Source organism: Anoplolepis gracilipes, chromosome 12 (assembly GCF_047496725.1).
Source record: "Anoplolepis gracilipes chromosome 12, ASM4749672v1, whole genome shotgun sequence".
Classification (NCBI taxonomy): domain Eukaryota; kingdom Metazoa; phylum Arthropoda; class Insecta; order Hymenoptera; family Formicidae; genus Anoplolepis; species Anoplolepis gracilipes.
Window position 1 is genome coordinate 9,130,771 of NC_132981.1, and position 20,489 is coordinate 9,151,259.

The 20,489-nt window shown below is 36.4% G+C and overlaps 1 protein-coding gene across 7 annotated transcripts in view; it reads right to left on the reverse strand.

The window, feature by feature from the left end:
* Positions 1–20,489, reverse strand: part of LOC140671957 (uncharacterized) — a 105,356-nt gene that overhangs the window by 17,942 nt on the left and 66,925 nt on the right. For 5 of the 7 annotated variants that reach the window (XM_072903722.1, XM_072903721.1, XM_072903723.1 and 2 more), the window contains 2 exons: positions 15,952–16,097; positions 14,582–14,931 (listed from right to left, as the gene is read on the reverse strand). In XM_072903722.1, the coding sequence (XP_072759823.1) occupies positions 14,582–14,809 (228 nt within the window). In that variant the 5' untranslated portion in view covers positions 14,810–14,931; positions 15,952–16,097. Of the gene's footprint in view, positions 1–14,581; positions 14,949–14,998; positions 15,307–15,951; positions 16,098–20,489 lie in introns of those variants that run through there. The other 2 variants (XM_072903727.1, XM_072903728.1) reach the window with 2 other exon arrangements.

Below are 20,489 nucleotides of genomic sequence, written 5' to 3' on the forward strand. Positions count from 1 at the left end.
GTCCAAAGTAAAAAAAAAAAAAAAAATAAAAAAAAGAATATATAAATGGAAGAAACCGGCGGAGAGAGAGAACGACCCCTTGTCTGCGCGGAAAAGGGATGCTTCGTCAAATTTGTCGATCTCCCTCGTCTGCCGTTCCCTGACCGCTCTTCCCCCATCGTCGGCACTTTTTTTTTTTTTTTTTTTAACGGCGAACGCGAAAGCATGACAAGCGCGCGATCGATCCCAAGACGCTTTACGGTGAAACGGCAGCGAAACGCGGAATACCGACGGAAATTTACATTCATAATGGCGCGCAATAAATATTTATTCGACCGGACATTATTTCAGTTATTTATATGAATCGATACAAAAGCGTACGCGGCAAGAGAAAGAGAGCGGATGGAGGAACGGAGACGTAATGACGAGTATTGCCCGCAACACAATCGTCGATGAGCGAATCGATATTAATGAAAAATCACTCGCTGATAATTTTAAAATTTTTATCTTTACAATATTTAATAATTACATGATTATTTGATTTAATAATCACGATCTTATCATATCGCAGCAAAAAATCTTGGTGAAAAATTATAACAATTATAATTATTATAATTATTCTGTGTGTCAAAATAGAGATGTAATTGTCTAAAAGTCGAATGATATCTCGAATGATACTCCATTTTTGCATGCAAGAAAATCGGCTCTTTTCTTTACATATATATATATACACAAAATAAAATTAATGTATTGCGATTACTCTCGTTAGTATTTATCATAGCGCAGATTTTTTGAAATTTCTGTCTTTCGCGAATTATGCCGATCTTGGCATGAATCAGCAAGTGCACGAGAGTTCAAAAAGCTCAGAAAGTTCCAGAAAGCGCTCACGAAGATAAGCGAAACGCGACGCGTTATCGCGAGGGAAAATTCCGTATACCGAGCGAAGAATGAAAGCATTGATATCGAAATCGGTATCAATAAATATCGACGCTGTAAGAGAAATATCTCGCGATCCTAGGAAGTAAAAAAAGTTATAGTATAAATATCTGATCCTGTGCTATAAAACCGAGAATAGAGCCGTTCATTGTGAAATATAAAATATATCCATGTTGCGCGACGTCGCGGAGAAGAATATTTTCTACAGTAATATTTAATAAAAAGCCGCGCGCAAGCCCAACCAAAATAGATTGATATGTCAAATTTTTAATATTTATATAACGAAAAAATTATCATCTAAAATCTAAATAATAGCAGAAAATAACAAAAATTTTGCACGCACCGCCGCATTATTTTCTAAGTATTGTATTAACCCTCATAAGTCAAACTTTGTAATATCTTGCTGCAATTACCATTATTTGTCGATATTTACAATCAGTATTGAAATTAATATCGACATTCTGCTTGTAAGAGCCGCGCTTTCGATCGTCCGGAGTCTGGAGGAGTCATAACTTATAACGTATATAACGATACCGGAGACATTTCACTCGCGCGGCGAAGTTCGTTATAAAAACGAGATTACTGGCCCCTCGCCTGCAGTTACGTAATTCGATCGATAGTTTAGGCGTTTCCCGTTTCTGGCGGACGAACGACAGTATGAGTGGAAAGAAGAAAGAAAAGAAAAGAGAGAGAGAGAGAGAGAGAGAGAGAGAGAGGGAGAGGGAGAGAGAACGAAGAGAGAAGAGGCAAGACGAAAGAAAAAAGAGATACCCCTTTTTGTGTCTGACGCGAGGGTAGAATCGAAACAAGAAACTTAACGAACCTGTCTTTTTTAAGGCGTCGATCCTTCCCACAGCTCGCGTCGCTTTGTAAAAATTCGTTTCGCGAGCGATTGTCTTGTCGCGATGAAAGTGTCACTCTCTATATCAAGTGTTTTACTGTCTACAAATGTGAACTGCTCGAGCAAGTTGCGATCGATTCTTCTTTTGTGAAAATATCAACATGACGATAGATTTTAAATTATAGATACGTTTTTCAAAAATGAAGTTTCAAAGATACGAGCAGATAATATTGAGTTGATTAATCCTTGAAACTAATCAATCAAGAGACCGTCAAGAAAGATGGTGTATCATCAGATTTTCAACAAGGAAAATCAATTTAGAATGTAAAAAATCATATACATATATTTATTTGACAGTTCTTAGGGATATAGGATATATATGTATACGTAATCTCTTTTCCCTCTACAATTTAATAATTTCGATATGCGCGCGATCCTTTGATCCTTGCATTAATTACTTCGGATTATAGAGGTTGTATCGTATTATATGGTCTGGAAATGCAATTCGACCAGCAACAAGGAAGATCGAAAAAATTCGAAAGTGACTAAAAAAAGATTTAAAATATTCGAATATTCATTTAAGAATGGCTGTCGTTCAACGAAGATGAGTTTTACTACGGAATGATAGGGGAAAATTCAAATAAAAAAGAGAAATATATTTCACGTTCGTGCGCTCGTAAATCGGCGTGTAGAAAAACAGTCTTACATAATTCTATAAATAATGTATAAGAGTGATTTCCAGTTTAGAGGCTGGTTAATCTTTTCCAGAAAGTTCATTGTACTACATTACACTGACAATGAGTATATGGACAAAAGATGAAAAAAAGGTAGGATCCACAAAAACGGCAGGTAAAATTTCTTCGAATTTTTAGAATTTTTCACGATCATAAAAGAATTTTAGAGGATACTTGTGTGCTCACGATTCTAGACAAAGGAAATATTTTAAAGATTTTTGGTATAATTTTCTAAAGTAAATTTTTTTTATTATATACGTTTTCTAATGCCTCTTACTCAAAGAGGAAGGAAAACACAAAGCCACTTAAGGAGATCCAAAACCGACAAAACAGGAATATATTATAGATTTTGAAAATCTCTTTTTCGACTACACGGATTGATAAATCCTTCTCCACAATTAAAGTACTTATAAAAACAACACGCGGGGGCTATAATTTCATATAAAAATGATAAAAAAATTAATAGATGACAGTTACGTCGTAACAATATTTATTTAATATAAAAAGTTCTACGGTATGTTCGTGCAAAAGATATAGCGTCCGCGTTTGGAATACCATAACAGAATATTAATAAACTTTTGGAAATGACTTTAGAAGCCAAGTAAAAAAGATTTTCAAAATCTGTAATTCATGTTTTGTCGGTTTTGTCGGTTTTGGATACCTTAAGTGGTTCTCTTTATCTAGAATCTTGAGTACAAAAGTATTGGTCCTCTAAAGTAGGAACTTTATAAGGATATAATCGTGAAAAATCTCGAAAGGTATGAAAATATTTTATCTGCCATGTTTGTGTGAATCCCACATTTTTTCGTCATTGACAAAAGTCAATCTACTCATTGTCAGCGGGATATAGTACAATAAACTTTCCGAAAAAGATCGACCAGCCTCTAAACTGGAAATCACTCTTATACATTATTTATAGAATTATGTAAGACTATTTTTCTTAAAAAAATTACTCTCGTGCATCTGTGAGTGCGCGAGATTGAAACACAGTATAAGAGCAAAATCGTTAAAAAGAGAATTTTCTGAGTCCTGATTTTTCTAGGTACAAAATAAAGAATCCCCCGATTTCTCCCAGGTACAAAAAAAGTTCTTGGAAAATTTTAGGTTTTCTACGCTTTTTCAGGAAATGTATACCCTGATGTTTGTTATTTTAATCTCAAAACCCATCTTCTCCTACAAATTCAATAGCGATAAAAGAAAAAAAAACGATGCGGAGGTGACATACGATAACAGATGACTATACCTTTGCATGCATGAAATTATGGATCGATACACGATGTAACTCATTTTAAGGAATTTCGGCAAGCCGCGAAATTGCGTTCACGTTTGCGGAAGGCTGTTAGACGAAATTTCGAACTTCGATTTCCTAAAATTACATAACAACGTTTATATCGCGATGTATTTTTATTCCGGGAGTCTCAAAACGAAACGAGTTTTCTTACGCCGAGGGTTGGAGGTGTAGTCTCGACAAACACAAACTGTTATAGCTCATTTCCTCTTTCTTTATTTGTGAGATGAGTTTACACCGATATATATATATATATATATATATATATATATATATATATAACAGCTGTCAATGCGTGTTACGAGACGATTCAAAAATCTTCAAAAAAGCCCTCGAAACTAGCCATGACCATAAAAGCCATAATCATGATGAAAAGCAACAACATACTGAATATTTGAAATTTCTAAGCCTATAGTCCCTGTTCTTTATTGCTGAACTAGTTTAGGGGGTTATCTTTCTCCTTTCAAAATGGAAATACCTCTGAATTAGTGCGGCCTAGTGCAACCAGTTTTGCAACAAAGGACAGCAGCAAAGACTTATTGTCATTTTCGAAGCAACTGAATAATAAAGGAAAAAAAAGAAAGAGAGATGAACAAAGATAAAAAAAATTGAAATTGCGAAAAAAAAAGAAATAATGCGACATTCTTTACGTATACACACATGAATAGAAGCGACGCAGTAAAACACGCATGTGTATTTTATATTTCTGTATCTTTTATATATTTCTTACTATCGTGCCTCTGATAAATAATTTCCGCGATTATATATTCATACTTCGTATCTCGTAGTTGTCGTATGGATTTTATAATTTTCAGTTTCGCCCTCATTTCTTTTGACTATTATTAATTTGACTATTATTTATTTTTCTATTTATATAATTGAAATATTCTTGATAAAATTGCGACAGATGCAAAGAAAGTACATAATTTTTACCATCAACTATGTATGATAAAATATGAAGATAAAACATAAGAAAAATAAAAAAAAGCTATAATGTAAAAATCAAATAAACAATTGGTAAAGAGGAAAAATGATCTCTGTGAAAAATCGAGAAAATAAAATAAAATCGGAGACTATTAAATGTTCTAATTTCGGGAAAAAAATCTCTTTATTTCGCATATCCGTTTGCGATGGCGTAAGAAAGTTTCTTATCTGCCGCACGTAAGTCACGCGGGAATTTTCTAATAATGCAGCACGCGAATCTCGTTGTTTTGCCGCGCGTCATGCCCGACGAGTTTAACGAGCAAGAAAACGCGCCGCCGAGTCTGAGGTCGGGTGTGCGTTTTAGAGCGAACAAACCCCGAAGTTATATGTAAAAAATAACGGTGAGCACAAGTGGGAGTTTACGAACTCCCCATCTATACGCGCAACAATATTTTTTCCCAAAATTTTTCTCTTCGCCTTTTACCTGTTTTTATGAAACGTTTAAATAGATTCCCAAAATGTAGTAACGAACATAGAAAAGAGTTTGTACACACATACATCAAATATACATAAAACAATCTAAAATAAAATATTATTTTTAGAATTTTGATTTTTGAACGATGAATTTTTTGATGAATAAGATTATAAAATCGACTTTCTGTTGGAGAAGAGTTTAAAGTAATTTATCATTTCCAATTATTTTTAATTTGAAAATATCTTAAAGTTGATATTAAAATTGTAAAAAACTCTACAGAGTCGTATGTACATAATATGTGCATAATATAAAATTATATAATTGTAAGAAATTCATATATATTTTACGTATTACATATTTTCTTAAAATAACCTACTTATAGTCTTACACTATCCTTTTCTCCTTTTAATTCCTACATTTATAATTGTACTGTACTTTTTATTATATGAGAAAAGTAGAAAACTCAGTCTCTCTAATTTTGTATGATATTAAGTTACAAAATACAATTTTGCTACAATTCTACCGCGTTTCTAGGTGAAAATGTGTATAGTGGAAATAGCACACATAGACAACTAGCATTCCTTAAATTTTTAAATAAAAAAATTTAACCAATTTAATTAAATCTGCATCTGCAGAAAGAGGGATATTTTCAATCTCATTTAAAAAATCTTGAAAAATATAAGTTCTGTTTTTATAGCATTTGCGTATATACCTACAGTACTTGCCAATTGATTCGAAATATTTTGATCGTTTCTTTTATATTTACATTGGCCTCTACACTTTCGATTTATGATTCTCGCATATCTCGCGGTCCACCTTTTTCCCGCATACTAATGGTTCATCTCGATTTTCGCATCGGTGGTCGGAACAAAGCGTAGCACGCGCGTCGCGTAATGTAAATAAACGTTGACGCGAAGCAACGAGGAGGACAACGTGGCAAGTGGGACGTGCACACGGACACGGCGAAATCTAATGAAAAATATTAAGCCCTGGTAAATATTAGCGCACACATGTGAGATACAAATATAACAGATTAATCTTCCTTGCCACTCGGAGTGCTGTTCCGCGAGTATGAGTGAGTGTTCGCGGTTGTATGTAGGCACGCAGGGAATAGTGTGACTCAGTAATGGCAGTCCTCAAAGAGTGAAAGGACGGGAGGAGCGGGGGTGTACTTCATCAACGGATAGAAGAGCAAGATAGTCGAATATACGAAGTAAAGGAAGATAAAGAGCGGAGAATGAATGGGTGAGGGAGTGAGTCAGCGAATGAGTGAGAAAAGAATACGTGTGGGTGCGTGTGGGAAAATGGATGGGGACGGGAGGGTAGTCGGGAAAAAGTACTCGCGCCCGTACAAAAATATCGATTATACTTTTTTACGAGTTCACTCGCTCGGCGAGTGTTAATTTCGCGAAACGATCTCTCCTTCGCCATGCATCGCTCGTAAAATCCTATTAGTGCACGTGGGAAAACTTCTCGGCGCTGCTCGTTCGGTTTCGACAAAAATTCGAGCAGGCAATATCGCAAGTGAGATCTCGTCCTTTCGTCAGGACATATAGGTTCTTTTTCAAATCCTAAAAGAACTCAAAATATCGATTTTTTTAAAAAAGTTCACAACAAGTGTTGACCAGGAGGCTTTCTTTCAAGTAGAAAGATAACATTTTTAAAAATCGATTTTTAGGATCTTTTAGAACTTACAAAAACCTTTGACATCCTCAGAGAAATAGATAGAAATAGCACATAGAGAAGAAGAGTACATAGAAAAAATTATTTTTAGATTAAGTTTGAATAAATTTTATTTGAATAGAGTTTTAATTTTGAAACTTAATTATTATAAGAAATAAAAATTATATTCAAAAATATATTAATATATAAAATAATAAATAGTTTAACTCTTCTTGTGAAGAAGTTTGTTTTGCATCGATTTGATGCGATAGTACGCGATAGGTAGATACTCGATATTTCGTAGGTCGATTCTCAGGCAAACAACTTGAGATTCGAGAGCAAATTGCGAGAAAGAACGTCAAATCGTATTATTACTTGTACAATTAGAGAGGAAGAGGCCTGTCACGTTTTTAGAACGCAGGATGTCCGGGTTTAACGACCTTAGCACCTGGCAGCCCCTCTGTACCTGCGGCACATAATTACCCGCAACGCACCAAGGTACTACCCGCTGTGCATCTTGAGAACGAGAGACGTAGATATCGTTACGGTCGAGAACGCGTGGAATCCCACTGTCGTTTTTTCTCGCTCTCTTTTCACGCCACGTGGCTTGATCGATAATGTATCTAACACATTAACACTCATTCCGGTTAAAAACTGGTCTAAACTTTTCTCTCCAGATGTCCGAGCTATTGCTCGTCATCGAGCTCGAACTCCGCCCTATGTCCGTCAGTGGCATATGATCATCGTTTTAGATACATACACATGTATCTGATTCGTGACGTCAATCGACTATAGACTATAGTTAACGAACGAGTAAAAAAGCTTTGTGCTTTGTGAGGAATTTACTTTGAAAATTTTAATACATTTATTTGCTGCAGATATATCTTACTTGAAAGATATTTTTTCCCATATTACATATCATTGCACAGCTTACAAGATTTTTTTTAACACGATATAATTATGTGTAAACATAATGTTATATTTTATGATTTAAGTAGAAAAATATGTTTAAATCATATGCGAGAGAGATATAACACAGAAAATACTTCACGTTTTTATATTTTTTACATATTATCAAATGCATAATTTTGTGGTATCTAAAGTATATAATTCTCTCTGCGATAGCGATGGATAAATGCATTTTCGTTCTTTACGAGCATAAAATAGTGCTAATTTAGATTTAATGTAACTTTACGTGTGTGTATGCGAACGTATGTGCCTCTGTACGTTTTTGTAAAATATAAATTGTTGGTTTTTCACGAATGCTAATTAAAATTCAGTTTAAGATTTTTCGAACATGCTCTTTAACATCGCGATGTAATATTTATAAACCGCAATTAATTTCCATGTCTGTCACGATGGTATGATCGGGGTTGAAAAATGTGTTCCCACAATGCTATCATAATAAATTAGTTCTTTCCCCGCGGACGTTTATTTCGCGCTTCAATTGAGTATCAAAAAGAGGGCAATTAAATTGCAATAAACACGTGGTTAAGCGGCGAGCAAATAAAAGTTTACGTTGCGGAAATTACATATCATACATTCGCATTATTTGAAAACTAAACGAATGCATATTTATGCGAAGAATGATTATAAAGTTCTTCAATTTTTGTAACATTTTCAACTGAGGAATAATCGTTATATTTATTTCAAGTTTATTTAAATGATGATAAAATCTTTTATTCCACTTCCTTCTTATCCGTATTCTTATACAAAAAGAAAATCTTCGTTATACGTAAAAATAATGTATTCCATTTATATAGCTACTTCTAATGGAAAGAGAACTGGAAAAACATGTTTAGTTAAATGGTTATTTTTAGAAAACCAACTCAAGCTTAAATATTGCACAAGCAGAATAAATTAGAAATAGTCAAATTTAAATATGATTTTGAAACATTCGTTGCCGATTATACGATCGATAATTAATCATTGCAGATATATTGATTCATTAATTTGTGACATACGATTAAAGGCAAATGCGTTCGAATTTTACGCGAAAAAAAAAAAATCCACTTTTTTTCTTTCTCTTTTAAACATCGTGTAATTCAATCACTCCGAGTTTTGACCGTTCGCTAAAAAAAGAATCCCGGAAAACGTTATCGCGCTTACGCCACCCGTAGGTGGGGGACGAGAGCGATTAACAAGACACAGTCATCGGAAAAAAGCGATGTGTTGCATAGTCCAAATGATAACTGGTATTTTTACGCTCTTGAGATTCGAAGCGTGATCGGACGATACTTTTTTTCGATGACACTGCAACTTATTTCGCAACATAGTACAATTGATAATAGTACGATAAAATATACGCATCGCTTTTCGACGCTGGACGATTATCTCAGAACCGTACCGTTTAAAAGAACTAACGCAAATCCAATAAGTTTCGTATAGGTTTTTCTAATACAATGGAATTCTTTTTATCCTATATTAAAGCATAAAATATGCTGCTGTAAATTATATTTACAAAATATTGCTACTGTCAGTCAAATATCTGATAAATGAACGCGGAACGAGTTTCTCAATCGCAAACGGCTCAATGCCAAGGGATTCATTTATTCTTCCGTACCGAGGGAAGATTTTAAATCCCCCGGTCGAGAAAAGTAAAATTAATTATTCTCGCTGGATGTATCTCGTTCCTATCGTGCTTCGCGCACATCAGTGCAGATAGGTACTTGTGCAGTGCGCGATATCAGCGCGAATGAATCAAGAGAAGACACGCGAGAGAGTCATCACGAACGAATATAAGATTTTCTTGTTCTAGCCACGCGTGCGCGCTCGCGTTTCCTCCTTTTCACATTCAGAGCGTCGTTTAAGAAGCATCTCAAAAGTTCCATTTTCCTATCTTTCTCTCTCTCTCTCTCTCTCTCTCTCTCTCTCTCTCTCTCTCTCTCTCTCTCTCTCTCTCTCTCTCTCTCTCTCTTTCTTTCTTTTTCTCTCTTGCCGGGCAATCGTGCGGGATAGAAATTTTCCGAGAGCTCGGTCCGATGGGAATACAGGCAGCGCAGCGCGATAACCATCGCCATATAAAGTATATTTCCCCTATTTCGAGAGATACATGAGAGTTTTTGCCGCGTGTTCTTCGCAACATATCGAAAAGAGCGGCGATGGACGAATTTTCTCCTTTCGAAAGTTCCGAATCGAAAGTTCGATATTACAAAAGTTTCATAGGAAACCTTTTTTTTTTTTCCTCCCGTCGCTCGAAATAAGGCAAGTGTCCACGATCGGTCCACTATGGTTATCGTCTCACCGTATAGACCGTTCTTGTACAACGTGAATCTTTTTACTCAAGAGCTATATGGGTCTATTCCGTCATCGTGTACTTGTGTCAACAAGTAAAAACCGGTCATTTACATTGGTAATCAGTATGATAAATCTTTTCTTTTCACTTATTACCGCTTAAATTGAATGAGTAGCAAGAGACAGCTAAACAAGGTTAGCAATAATTACATTTAAAATCATAAGGATTTAAAATATAAAGCTAATAGAGAAAGAATTAAATGGGAATAATAATCGGTATTTTGTCACTGAATTTTCTTTCTTTTTCTTAAATGATCATATTTTTTCAAAAATTAATTTAGAGAAAATAAAGAGAAAATTTATGATTAATTGGTCAACCGAAAGTTGTCGATGTAACAGATAGATTTCTTGGAAATTTTGATTAAAGTATTTTTGACGAAATTTTCTTTCTCTCCACAACACGTAGGACTGTTTACTTGGACAGAGTGAAGTAATCGCTTGTCCAAAGTTAAACGAGGTTATCGGCCCAACTAGTTCATAACGTCACTGAAAGAGCAAAGACCTCGAAAAAGTCGCGTCATCGAGGAGCTTTGCCTTCGAATGCGCGCTATCTCTCTTTCTCTTTCTCTTTATGGTATGTGTCCCGCACGCGCAGGCAAACTGGGTGCGCAGGTGGTGCTAGACGAGCAAACAGCTGTCCACAAAGCTCGTCCGTTTCCCTTTCCCTTCGACGCGCTCAACTTCTGTCGCTTCGAATTCCTTTCGTTTTCGTTTCGTCGTCATCGTCTGTCGTCGCCTGGTCGTCTCGCAAGGTGGTTAGGTAATATTTTGGTGTTGATATACTTTATCTCAAGTACTCACCACACGTCCAGTGTTAATTTCTTTTTCTTTCTACATATATATTTTATTTTAGAGATAAACTAAAAGTATTATACTCTCTCTCTCTCTCTCTCTCTCTCTTCTCACCCAGATATTCGTCATGTCGAGAATAATGCAATTTGTAACTTTCAAAGTAACTCTCTCGTAATCTGCATATTTTCGCAGTTTTCGCATATTCAAAGGTATGCAGTATAAAGGCGCGATTCTCCTTCTTTCTTTCTTTCTTTTTTTTTTTTTTTTTTTTTTTTCTCATTTCTTTCCACCAATTCCAGGCGGAGATGTGCGAGATATTTTACTTTCATTACCTTAGCTACCAGGCGTAGAATCTAAATACATAGGTGTGCGAAAAAAATGTGTGGCGAATAGAAAAAGGGGAAAAACTCTTTTGAGCCTAATTACACATCAGTGGGTCTAAATATCGATACTTTGCCCGGTCGCGACGACTTCCTTTACCTCGACCCTACCGGTGCTATCGCCGGAAGCGTGGCAAGAGCCGGCCGGCCGGCCGGCTTTTGCTATAGTGGCGGGAAAAGGGGACGAGACACGAGTTAAGCGAGTCGCCGCGACGCGGGCGCGGGGAAAAGAAAGGAAAAAGCCCGCGCGCGTTGTGCCGACGGCGGTGGCGGCGGCGGCATTCTAAATTTAGGAGGAAGTATTGATTTTACAATTTGGACCCCTCCCAAAGTAAAAAATAAACCAAGCCGAACGTACTCTACTTTGATAGAGTGCCTCTCCTCTGCGCGGCTCGTTTCGACGCACAGGCCGCCGGAGAGAGAAAACGGGGGAGACGCGAGGAAACGAAACAGAGCAGGAGGAGACGACGGAGAAGGGAAAGGGGAATGAGAAAGAGGGAACCGGCCGAAGGGAAGAAAGAGGGTGGAAGCGCGCGCGGGAACGGCAGAGGAAGGGAGTAATAAAGAGGAGGAAGGGGGAGGAGGCCAACGAGAGAGCCGACCGGAGAGAGAAAAGAGTGTGGCGAAATGCCGTAGTTCCACCCTGCTAAGAAACAAAGAACAGAAAATTGATCGTTTGTTAAGTTTTATGTTCCTACGTCGGCGGAGACTCGTCCGTTTGTCCGTCTTCTCTCTCGTTTTCATTCTCCTTCCCTTTCCCCTTCCCCTCCCTCCTGCTCCTCCTTGTTCTTCGAATCGCAGACATATTTCTCTTTTCTCTCTCTCTCTCTCTCTCTCTCTCTCTCTCTCTTTCTCTCTTTCGCCGCGACGTACAATAAGACGAATCGAGGAAATTCTACCCGACGCGCTATGGGAAAAGAACCAGGGGGGTACGCAGAAAAACGTGAAAGAGAGACTGAGAGACGGAGAGGGAGGAAGGGCGAAAAGGTAGGGAAGCGGGAGAAGAGCGAACGGGAGACACGTGTACGCGAAAAAAGAGCAAGAGTCCGGGTCCGTGGAAACCGGACGGGATTGCATTCGTCGTCTGCTACAGATCGTCCAGGTTTTTTGACTGGGAATAGAATCCAATTATCAGGAGTCGGATCGTCTCCATCGAGTCGCGGGGGGATGGGGATTGTGCTGGTGATTGTGATCATGCTCTTACTACGATTCTTCCGGTTTCCACATATTTCACCTGTACGCGTCATTCAACTTTGACCATCTCATCATCATTTGCGTGAAGCACGATCCGATGGCGCGTCTATAATTAACGATGGCAAAATGATGATAACGAGCGAAATGATGCGCAATCTCGATGCGATCGTTTACAATCTTACAAGGAGGGTCAGCGGCGTCTCGAGGGTCGTCGACGCGGATTGTTTGGACTTCGATGCAACTGACCGTTAAACAAGTGTGACTTAGTAACTGATGCAAGTCATCGAGATTTCCCAACCGTAACCTGAATAACTGATTCTAACAGAACGCGTATCTAATTCATGCACTCGATCAATGAAGCGTGAATCGTTCTATTAGAAACAAATGAATATAATTACGTAATAGAGAACTGTTATGTATTACAAAATGTACTCTGAATTAAACAAGACTGGAGATTAATCTGATATATTATTTTTCAGGAAAAATATTTTTCTATCTTATATATAAATAGAATCTATCACATAGATTGTATTTATATTATTATCATTACTAATTGTAAGATAGATTATAATTCGACGATTACGTTGGTATAAAATTGACATTTTAATTATGACAGTTTTTTTTTTTTATCTTTTTCCGCATGATATCTTAAGAATAATAGATGAAAGGAATCATATTAGGCAGCTGAGATACATCAAAGACTGCATCGAAAAATGGCGCAATTTATTAGTAGAGAAACTTGGGGGAGCGCGTTATAGAGTTCCCCGAGGGAAAAATGTCACTTTTCGAAATTGCAGCGGCTCTCATGAAATGAAGAACTGATATGCACGATATAACACATCTGCCGGCCGAGCGAAACATTTTGAAAACAGTTTCGAGAAGCGCTATTTTTTTCTTCTCAGGGAAAGCGTGACGAGCGACTTGCGAATCTTATATACAATACATGTACTTGTAGATGAAAATGTTATTCCTCGCTATATTCGAGATTGAGCTGCTAGTAGAAACGAGCATTTCAGAATACCGATGTTGGCACAGTGTGCTTGCAATTTAGTGTCTCCAGTCTTGCCGAAAACTGAGTTAGACGTTTCGTCACGTTAACCGAGTTTTGACAAGAGAACGAAGTCACAAGAACGAAGTTCCGATTAGCCACGACGAAGTTAGTTTTGGTCGCGTACACGCGCAAGTATACTGTGGTTTCCGCGCAGCTTTTATATATATATATATATACACACACATACACACACACACACACACACACACACACACACACACACATATATATATATGTATATATATATCGACTCGATTATTTTAATTGAAAATTGACAAGATAACTCTCGCGATGTAGCGAGGGACTGAGCTCGTTTCGAGCCGGATTCGAGATGAAATATCGAGGAAAATGGCAATTTTATTATATATTTCCCGTAAATCGAATTGCGAAATTCCACTTATCGAGTTTCAGTCATAAATCCAATTTCACGTTACAGCGAAATTCCGGAAATCGAGTTTCCGCGTATTCTGAATCATTCGCGACTAATTTCTCTATTTTCGCGATAGAAACTTCTTATATCGTTGCGATTTTCATATCAAACACACTTCTACTGTACCATAGAATTTTCAATTGATGGGTGTCGTAGCAGCGGATCACTACTGAACGGCGTATTGATACATCTATTCGTGTTTACGTCGTAAACGAGCTAACGAGCGAAATAAAGACATTCATTAAGCTTTAAAAAAATCTTAACAGACGATAAAATTATTTCAAATGAATAATCTGAAAAATGTGATATAACTTTGACGAATTTAAATCTTGTTACATACACGAGTAATTTATGCCTTCCTAAAGTTAATAAAGATAATTTTTTTAAATAGAGAGACAATGCTGAAAAGATAGAAATTACATTGTCTGTATCATCGAAATTTGATCTGACGCTCGATTTCTGCGAATAAGTACAACGATTTCAAGCATCATCGATAAACAGACGTGTGTCGCGACTCTCCGACAGTCAAGTTTGCGAGATACGGAAAGTAACGTCATCGTCGGCGTGTCGTGACATCATCGCGACGGTCCGCTCTATTTACCTTGTGCACTCGTAGCGTTTTGCCCTCGCAGGCGAGCGTGACGTCGCAGTAGGCCTGTCGCTCGAGCAGCTGTGAGAACATGGTCTGCAAATTGCTGTGATGGTACTTCCATCTCAGGCAGTACTGTTGCGGGAACATGGTGGTGGTGGTGAATGACGACGATGATGATGATGGCGATGACGATGTCGTAGCGGGCGCGGGTACTGACAAACCTCTTTGTTGAAGCATGCGCGGGCCTGCCGAGCAAACTCCCCCTCGACCGAGCTGGCGGCCACCGTTGCGTTCGCTTCCGGGGTTCACCGTACTCACGTCGCCCACCCTCTTCGCCTCCGGCGTTTCCCCGCCAATGTCTGCAACATCGGAAGAACCTGTGTCAAAGGTGTTGAAAGAGATATCGCGCGAACCGGTGAGTCACACCTGGGACGTCATTGTGCGAAATTTGAAGAGATTGGATCAAAGAGACAGAACCATTCTTCAACTTCGAGCTACGTGACTTTAAGAAAGTTGCGTGACGTTACAGAAGATGATTCATTTGATATCATCGTTGGGATATTTTTAATATCAAGGGGGAATTCCTTAATCGAAGATTAATACACGTGTTACGTCCCGACACGTTCCATTTATAAGTATTTATCCTCAGAGAACTCAAAGTAATTTCTCGCATAAAACTCATTCTTAAGAATCTACGGAGGAGTAAAAAAAAAGTATTAAGATAAACGTAATATAAAAATAATTACGATCAGAAAATTGAAATCTTTTATAAATACATACGAACGAATTTTCGTCAACACGTGTTCATTGTTTGACCGGTCATTGCCACACCGGTATCGGGTTTGACCGGAAGTTTATCGTCGCCGAGAAGGAAAGGAAGAAGTCCAATCGTAAATCGGATTGTATGACAGTGCATGAATGTTTATCGCGCTAACCTTCTTCCTTCACTCTTCATTTTGAACAAATATTTAAATTTAAAAGCGTACTTTTTATTCTGTTGCCCACATTTTACAGGGAACATTGAATCCTACAGAAAAAATTGTGTGCTCATTTATAATATTATATGATATAATATGAAACATAAATAATAAAAATAGTTTTCAGAATTTTCAAAGTTTAACTTACAAAAATTTTAATTTTTATTCTGTTTAAAAAAATTCAAACAGTAAAATAAATTTTACAGAAATAAATGTTAAAAAAATATAATTTTGGAGTGACTTAGAATTATTTTTATTGTTAGACTTTGAATATATTTAATTTAAAGCAACGTCTTGCTCAATTAATACTAATTTTTATTTTATTTTGGCAAAAGTTTTATATTTATAATAAACGTACACGTCTTAAAAATCTCCAAAAGATTGCTCATTTTTCTTACTTACTAAGTAAATCTTGGAGCTTGTTCTGGTTTAGAAATAGAATGACTCGCTAGCCAGTTTCGGTCTGACTTTCCTTTGCAACACCCGCGCATAAAGCGCGAGTTTCTGAGGGTGAGTCCCCTTTGGTTTATCGGTGACGTTCCTTTTACCTGAAACACAAATAGCAAAAAAGTGTTTTATTAACGGAGTCACACTGACAATGAGTATCGATTAGCACGCGACTAAGTTTGACGTTATGATAAATAACTCGTCACGTTCGAACGACACACAATGACAGGGGTAGATATTAAATCAACGAGCACGATTATCCGAACAGATTCATTCGTTTCGAAACGCGCAATAGAAATGTCGATATACTCGTGAGAAACATTCCCATTAGCTCCGCTAACTTATCATATTAAAATCGAGATATTGAAACTGCTACAATTTTAATATAAGAGATTCATAATTTAAAAAATATTTAAAGTTTTTAAAAATTGTCATATTGTCGTTACTTGTTTCATTATTTATTATTTATTTATTCTCCTTATTATTCATTTATTTATTATTGTATTTATCTTATATGTTATTTCATAGATACATAAATAAAATTACTAATACAACATTCTGTTTATATATGTAATTACATTCATAAATATCCAAAGTGTATAATTTCCTTCTAATCACAGAGGAAGAATTACCTCTATTTTATCGCTCGTATACATAAGCGTAGAAATTCAGGCTGCAAATTACCTTGTGGGTTAAACGAACAATTACTGGATCCGGGAAAAGAGGTATAAGAAATTCAAGAGCGCTTTATCGGGAGCGAGCGACGCAATCGGACGGATCCTTTCTGCGGTGTCAACGTATCTCGATTACGAGGATAACAGAGCAACGTGCCAGATAACGATTCCCAACAATTACTCTTTAATCGATTTCTATCCGCGTGGCAGCTTGTTGATCGCGCTGTATACATACATACATACATACGTGTTATGTTCCATTCGACGGTACTTTTTACAGAGGGGAAGGGGGAATTCGCGCTTGCTGTAATAATATGAACGGAGAAACTACTCAGCGGTGAGAAACCTTGACAAATAGTTTGCGCCGCGAAGCTTTCACTGCCGTGTTTTCTACGAGAATTTTCGATAATTTCCTTTTTCTTGTTTCGATAATTCCGTTTGGTTTGCTTGAACTTTCACGGGGCGGGGGGGGGGGGGAGGGAGGGAGGGATAAATAAAATAAATCCTTTATCGAGGGATTAACATCGCGGCTCGGACACAAATTCAGAGGTGTTAGCTCGTTCGGGATCGAGTTCCAAGTTCGCTAGTTTGTACCGTTCGAATAATATTATTCGAAAAAGCGTTTTTTACATTGCCTTACATACAAAAAAAACTTCTCGCTCGAGTGCACATTTTTTGAAAAACAATATTTGGTGCGTTATATTTTTTATCATTGTCCATGATTTATGATGTTTTTTTCGGACAAAAGATATCGAAGACAATCGCGAATCTCAAGGTCGACACGCACATTTACAATGATTTTGCCATGTCGACGTAAAAAAAAAAAAAAAAAAAAAAAAAAAAAAAAGATTTTGAAGAGCAAAGCGGAAAATCAGAGATCGGTCACGTTTGATAATTCTCGAAATAACGTGGACTCGTTTAAATCGAGATTTGCTTGGGAGAGAAACATAAAAGAGGTCGAAAGACAATTAATTTTTTTTAGATAGTGTTCGCTTTGATTTTAGTGCCGACTTACGCGTTCATTATAAACGGTAGATCCAAATCTGTAACGTCGAAAGATGTATAAATGAGATATGAATACTATTTTCTGTTTCCAAAACTTTTCATCTTCTCACAAATCTCAATTTTCTTAAGAATTATTGATTAAACTGTCTGTCTTACAAATCAAAAAATTATTGCAGCTGATGTTTGTAAGAGATTACATCAATGCTAAAACTTCGAAACTTTAGTAATACAGTCGTATCGCGTATCGGAGTAATCAACTAATCAAGATCCTTGATTGTAATATCGATAATGTAAAAAAGTTCCATGTACACCTGAATATTTCTTTGACAAGTATATTTACGGAATCAAACATTTCATTGGTGAAAAATAATGAAATAATATTTAAATGAATATTTAACATTATTAGAAATTATTTTTTTTAAATTACATATTATTATTATTAAATTATGAGAAATTATTAATTATAAAAATAAAAATGTTTAATATGTATGTCAACTGTGTATTAAAAAAAAAATGTTATTGCGCACACGTGTTCATTACAATGATAATTAATACTACGTGTGAAAAATGTCTGCAACTTTAATACGATACAATTCTGCATGATATGACGTTTTGCGATACATAATCCTCATATAAACTTAAGTCCACGTCTCATCGTATCGATTAACATAAATATCGAGAATGACTCGATGCACGCGAATACCGGGTGAGATATCGACAGCCACCTGTCATCTACTACGTCGTCGTTGACACCATCGTAATTTTGTCCTTTAAAATATTCAGCACGACCGGTGTAACAGATAACGAAGACCGATTAAGAGCGATTAGAATCAAAACTTGATACTGTAAATCCGGTGTTTTGTAATTGTGCGATTATCCTTGACTCTTCGCCAGCGGAGTGCATTTACCTTGTAATGTTCTGTGTTGCATTGCGCAAACATCTATCGCATTAAAATCTACACAATTTCAACAATTTGTAATGTATTTTAAAATGTGCATATTTTTTTTTGCAAGAGAAACGATTAAAAAAGGACAAAAAAATGTTGAATTAACAAAGACGTATATAAGCAACAAAAATGCTTTAAGATTTAATTGCGTAGAGAAATATAATTTCATAATTTAATATGTATGTACTCTTTGAAATAATACGGTATTTTCAAAGTATTAACTCTACAAAGAATACATATCCTTTTTACTTCCTATCTCGGAAAAATAAGAAGGAACAAGCATCGGAAAAAATCAACGCAAAATTTGTTCCTCTCCAACAAAAATTTGTTTATCTCGAAAAAAAAAAAAAAAAAAAAAACATGTGTGGTCACTTCACGTTTACCTTGTCAGTCGTGTAATTTTCTACAGCGTTTTGAAACACACGCATGTTCTCTGAAAAAGGACGAAGAAGAGGAAAGAAAAAGAACCAAATGCGCGGAGATGTACTCCGAAAATTAATTCTGCAGCGAAAAAATGCGACCGCTTTACATTTACATCTCGTGCATACAATTGGTAATTCCAATTTGTTTGCCCGGCGAAAACAGTGGCGGCGTCGATCAACACACTGACGGAGAATTGCCAGAATGTTAATTCGCGACTTTGAATGGGAACGGACCGACGGAAGCGACGATGCATTATTGAGGGACGAGCTCGTCGTGATAATTCGTCGATTACAGTTGGCCACGCGCCGTTTGTCTGTCACCGGTAAAACGAGAACGCGAATATACACTCGTAAAAAGGAGAAGATGGATGATTTTAAAAGAAAGAAAGAGAGACAAGGACAACCACCACTTGGTGTCATAAAAGTATAAGTGCTAGACGACTGTACCGAGAGGAAATATATATACGTTCCGCGACTTCGTGCTTGGAATTAAGATCTCGACTCTAGTTTTCAAATAACTCTTTTATATGGCACATTGTCTGCATAGGAGTAAATGGAACCTAATGCATGAGTCAACTAAATAATCACCCGGCCATGTATAATAACTCGTGTACTTTCTCCTGATAATAATAATAATAATAATAATTATAATAATGCGAGAAAATATACATGTTAGACATTGAAAATATGAGCTTCGTATATAGATCGTTGGAAAGCAGCGCAACGATATTATTTTGTTCGATTAATACCATTTTTTAAAACTTATCTCGAAAAAATATTAAAATTTATTCCGAAAAAATAACGATTATAATCACGTCATGCTAGATTCATATTATACTAAAAAACTTAATAAAAGTTGCTGAAATATCTATGCATGCTATATTATTATTCTTATATCATATACATATATGTATATTTAGAAAACATTTATTTATAGCTTTTATTTTATTCCATTTATCAAAACACACTGATAAGAGAAAGTATTAGGTAGAAAGTTCAGTTATCTCGTTAAATTAATTATAAATAATTATCTGTAGATAAAATTATTTTAATTCTAACATTATTTTATAAATACTTTTTGAGAACGATATATAATTTTAAAACAGCATAGCATGTTTTACGTTATACAGAAATTTTTATAGGTTTCCTCTGACGTCATCCTTATATGTTTACAAAAACTGAATAGACCATCGTATATTACTTTAATGATGGTTTTCTACTTGCTCATCGGATGTCGGAGATTTTTGTCTGGAGATAATTCAGGAAGAGAAAGAAAAGAGGGGAGAGGCAAGATATTGAAAGGTCGCAGATATTAAAGTTCCGGCGCAAATGCAAGGAAACATTAAGAACGGACCCTCGTTCGCTATCCTAGATTCCTCGGTACTTTCTATTGTGTTTACGGATCGCATTAGAGTACCTTTCGCCGCCGCTGAGAAAATGCTTCG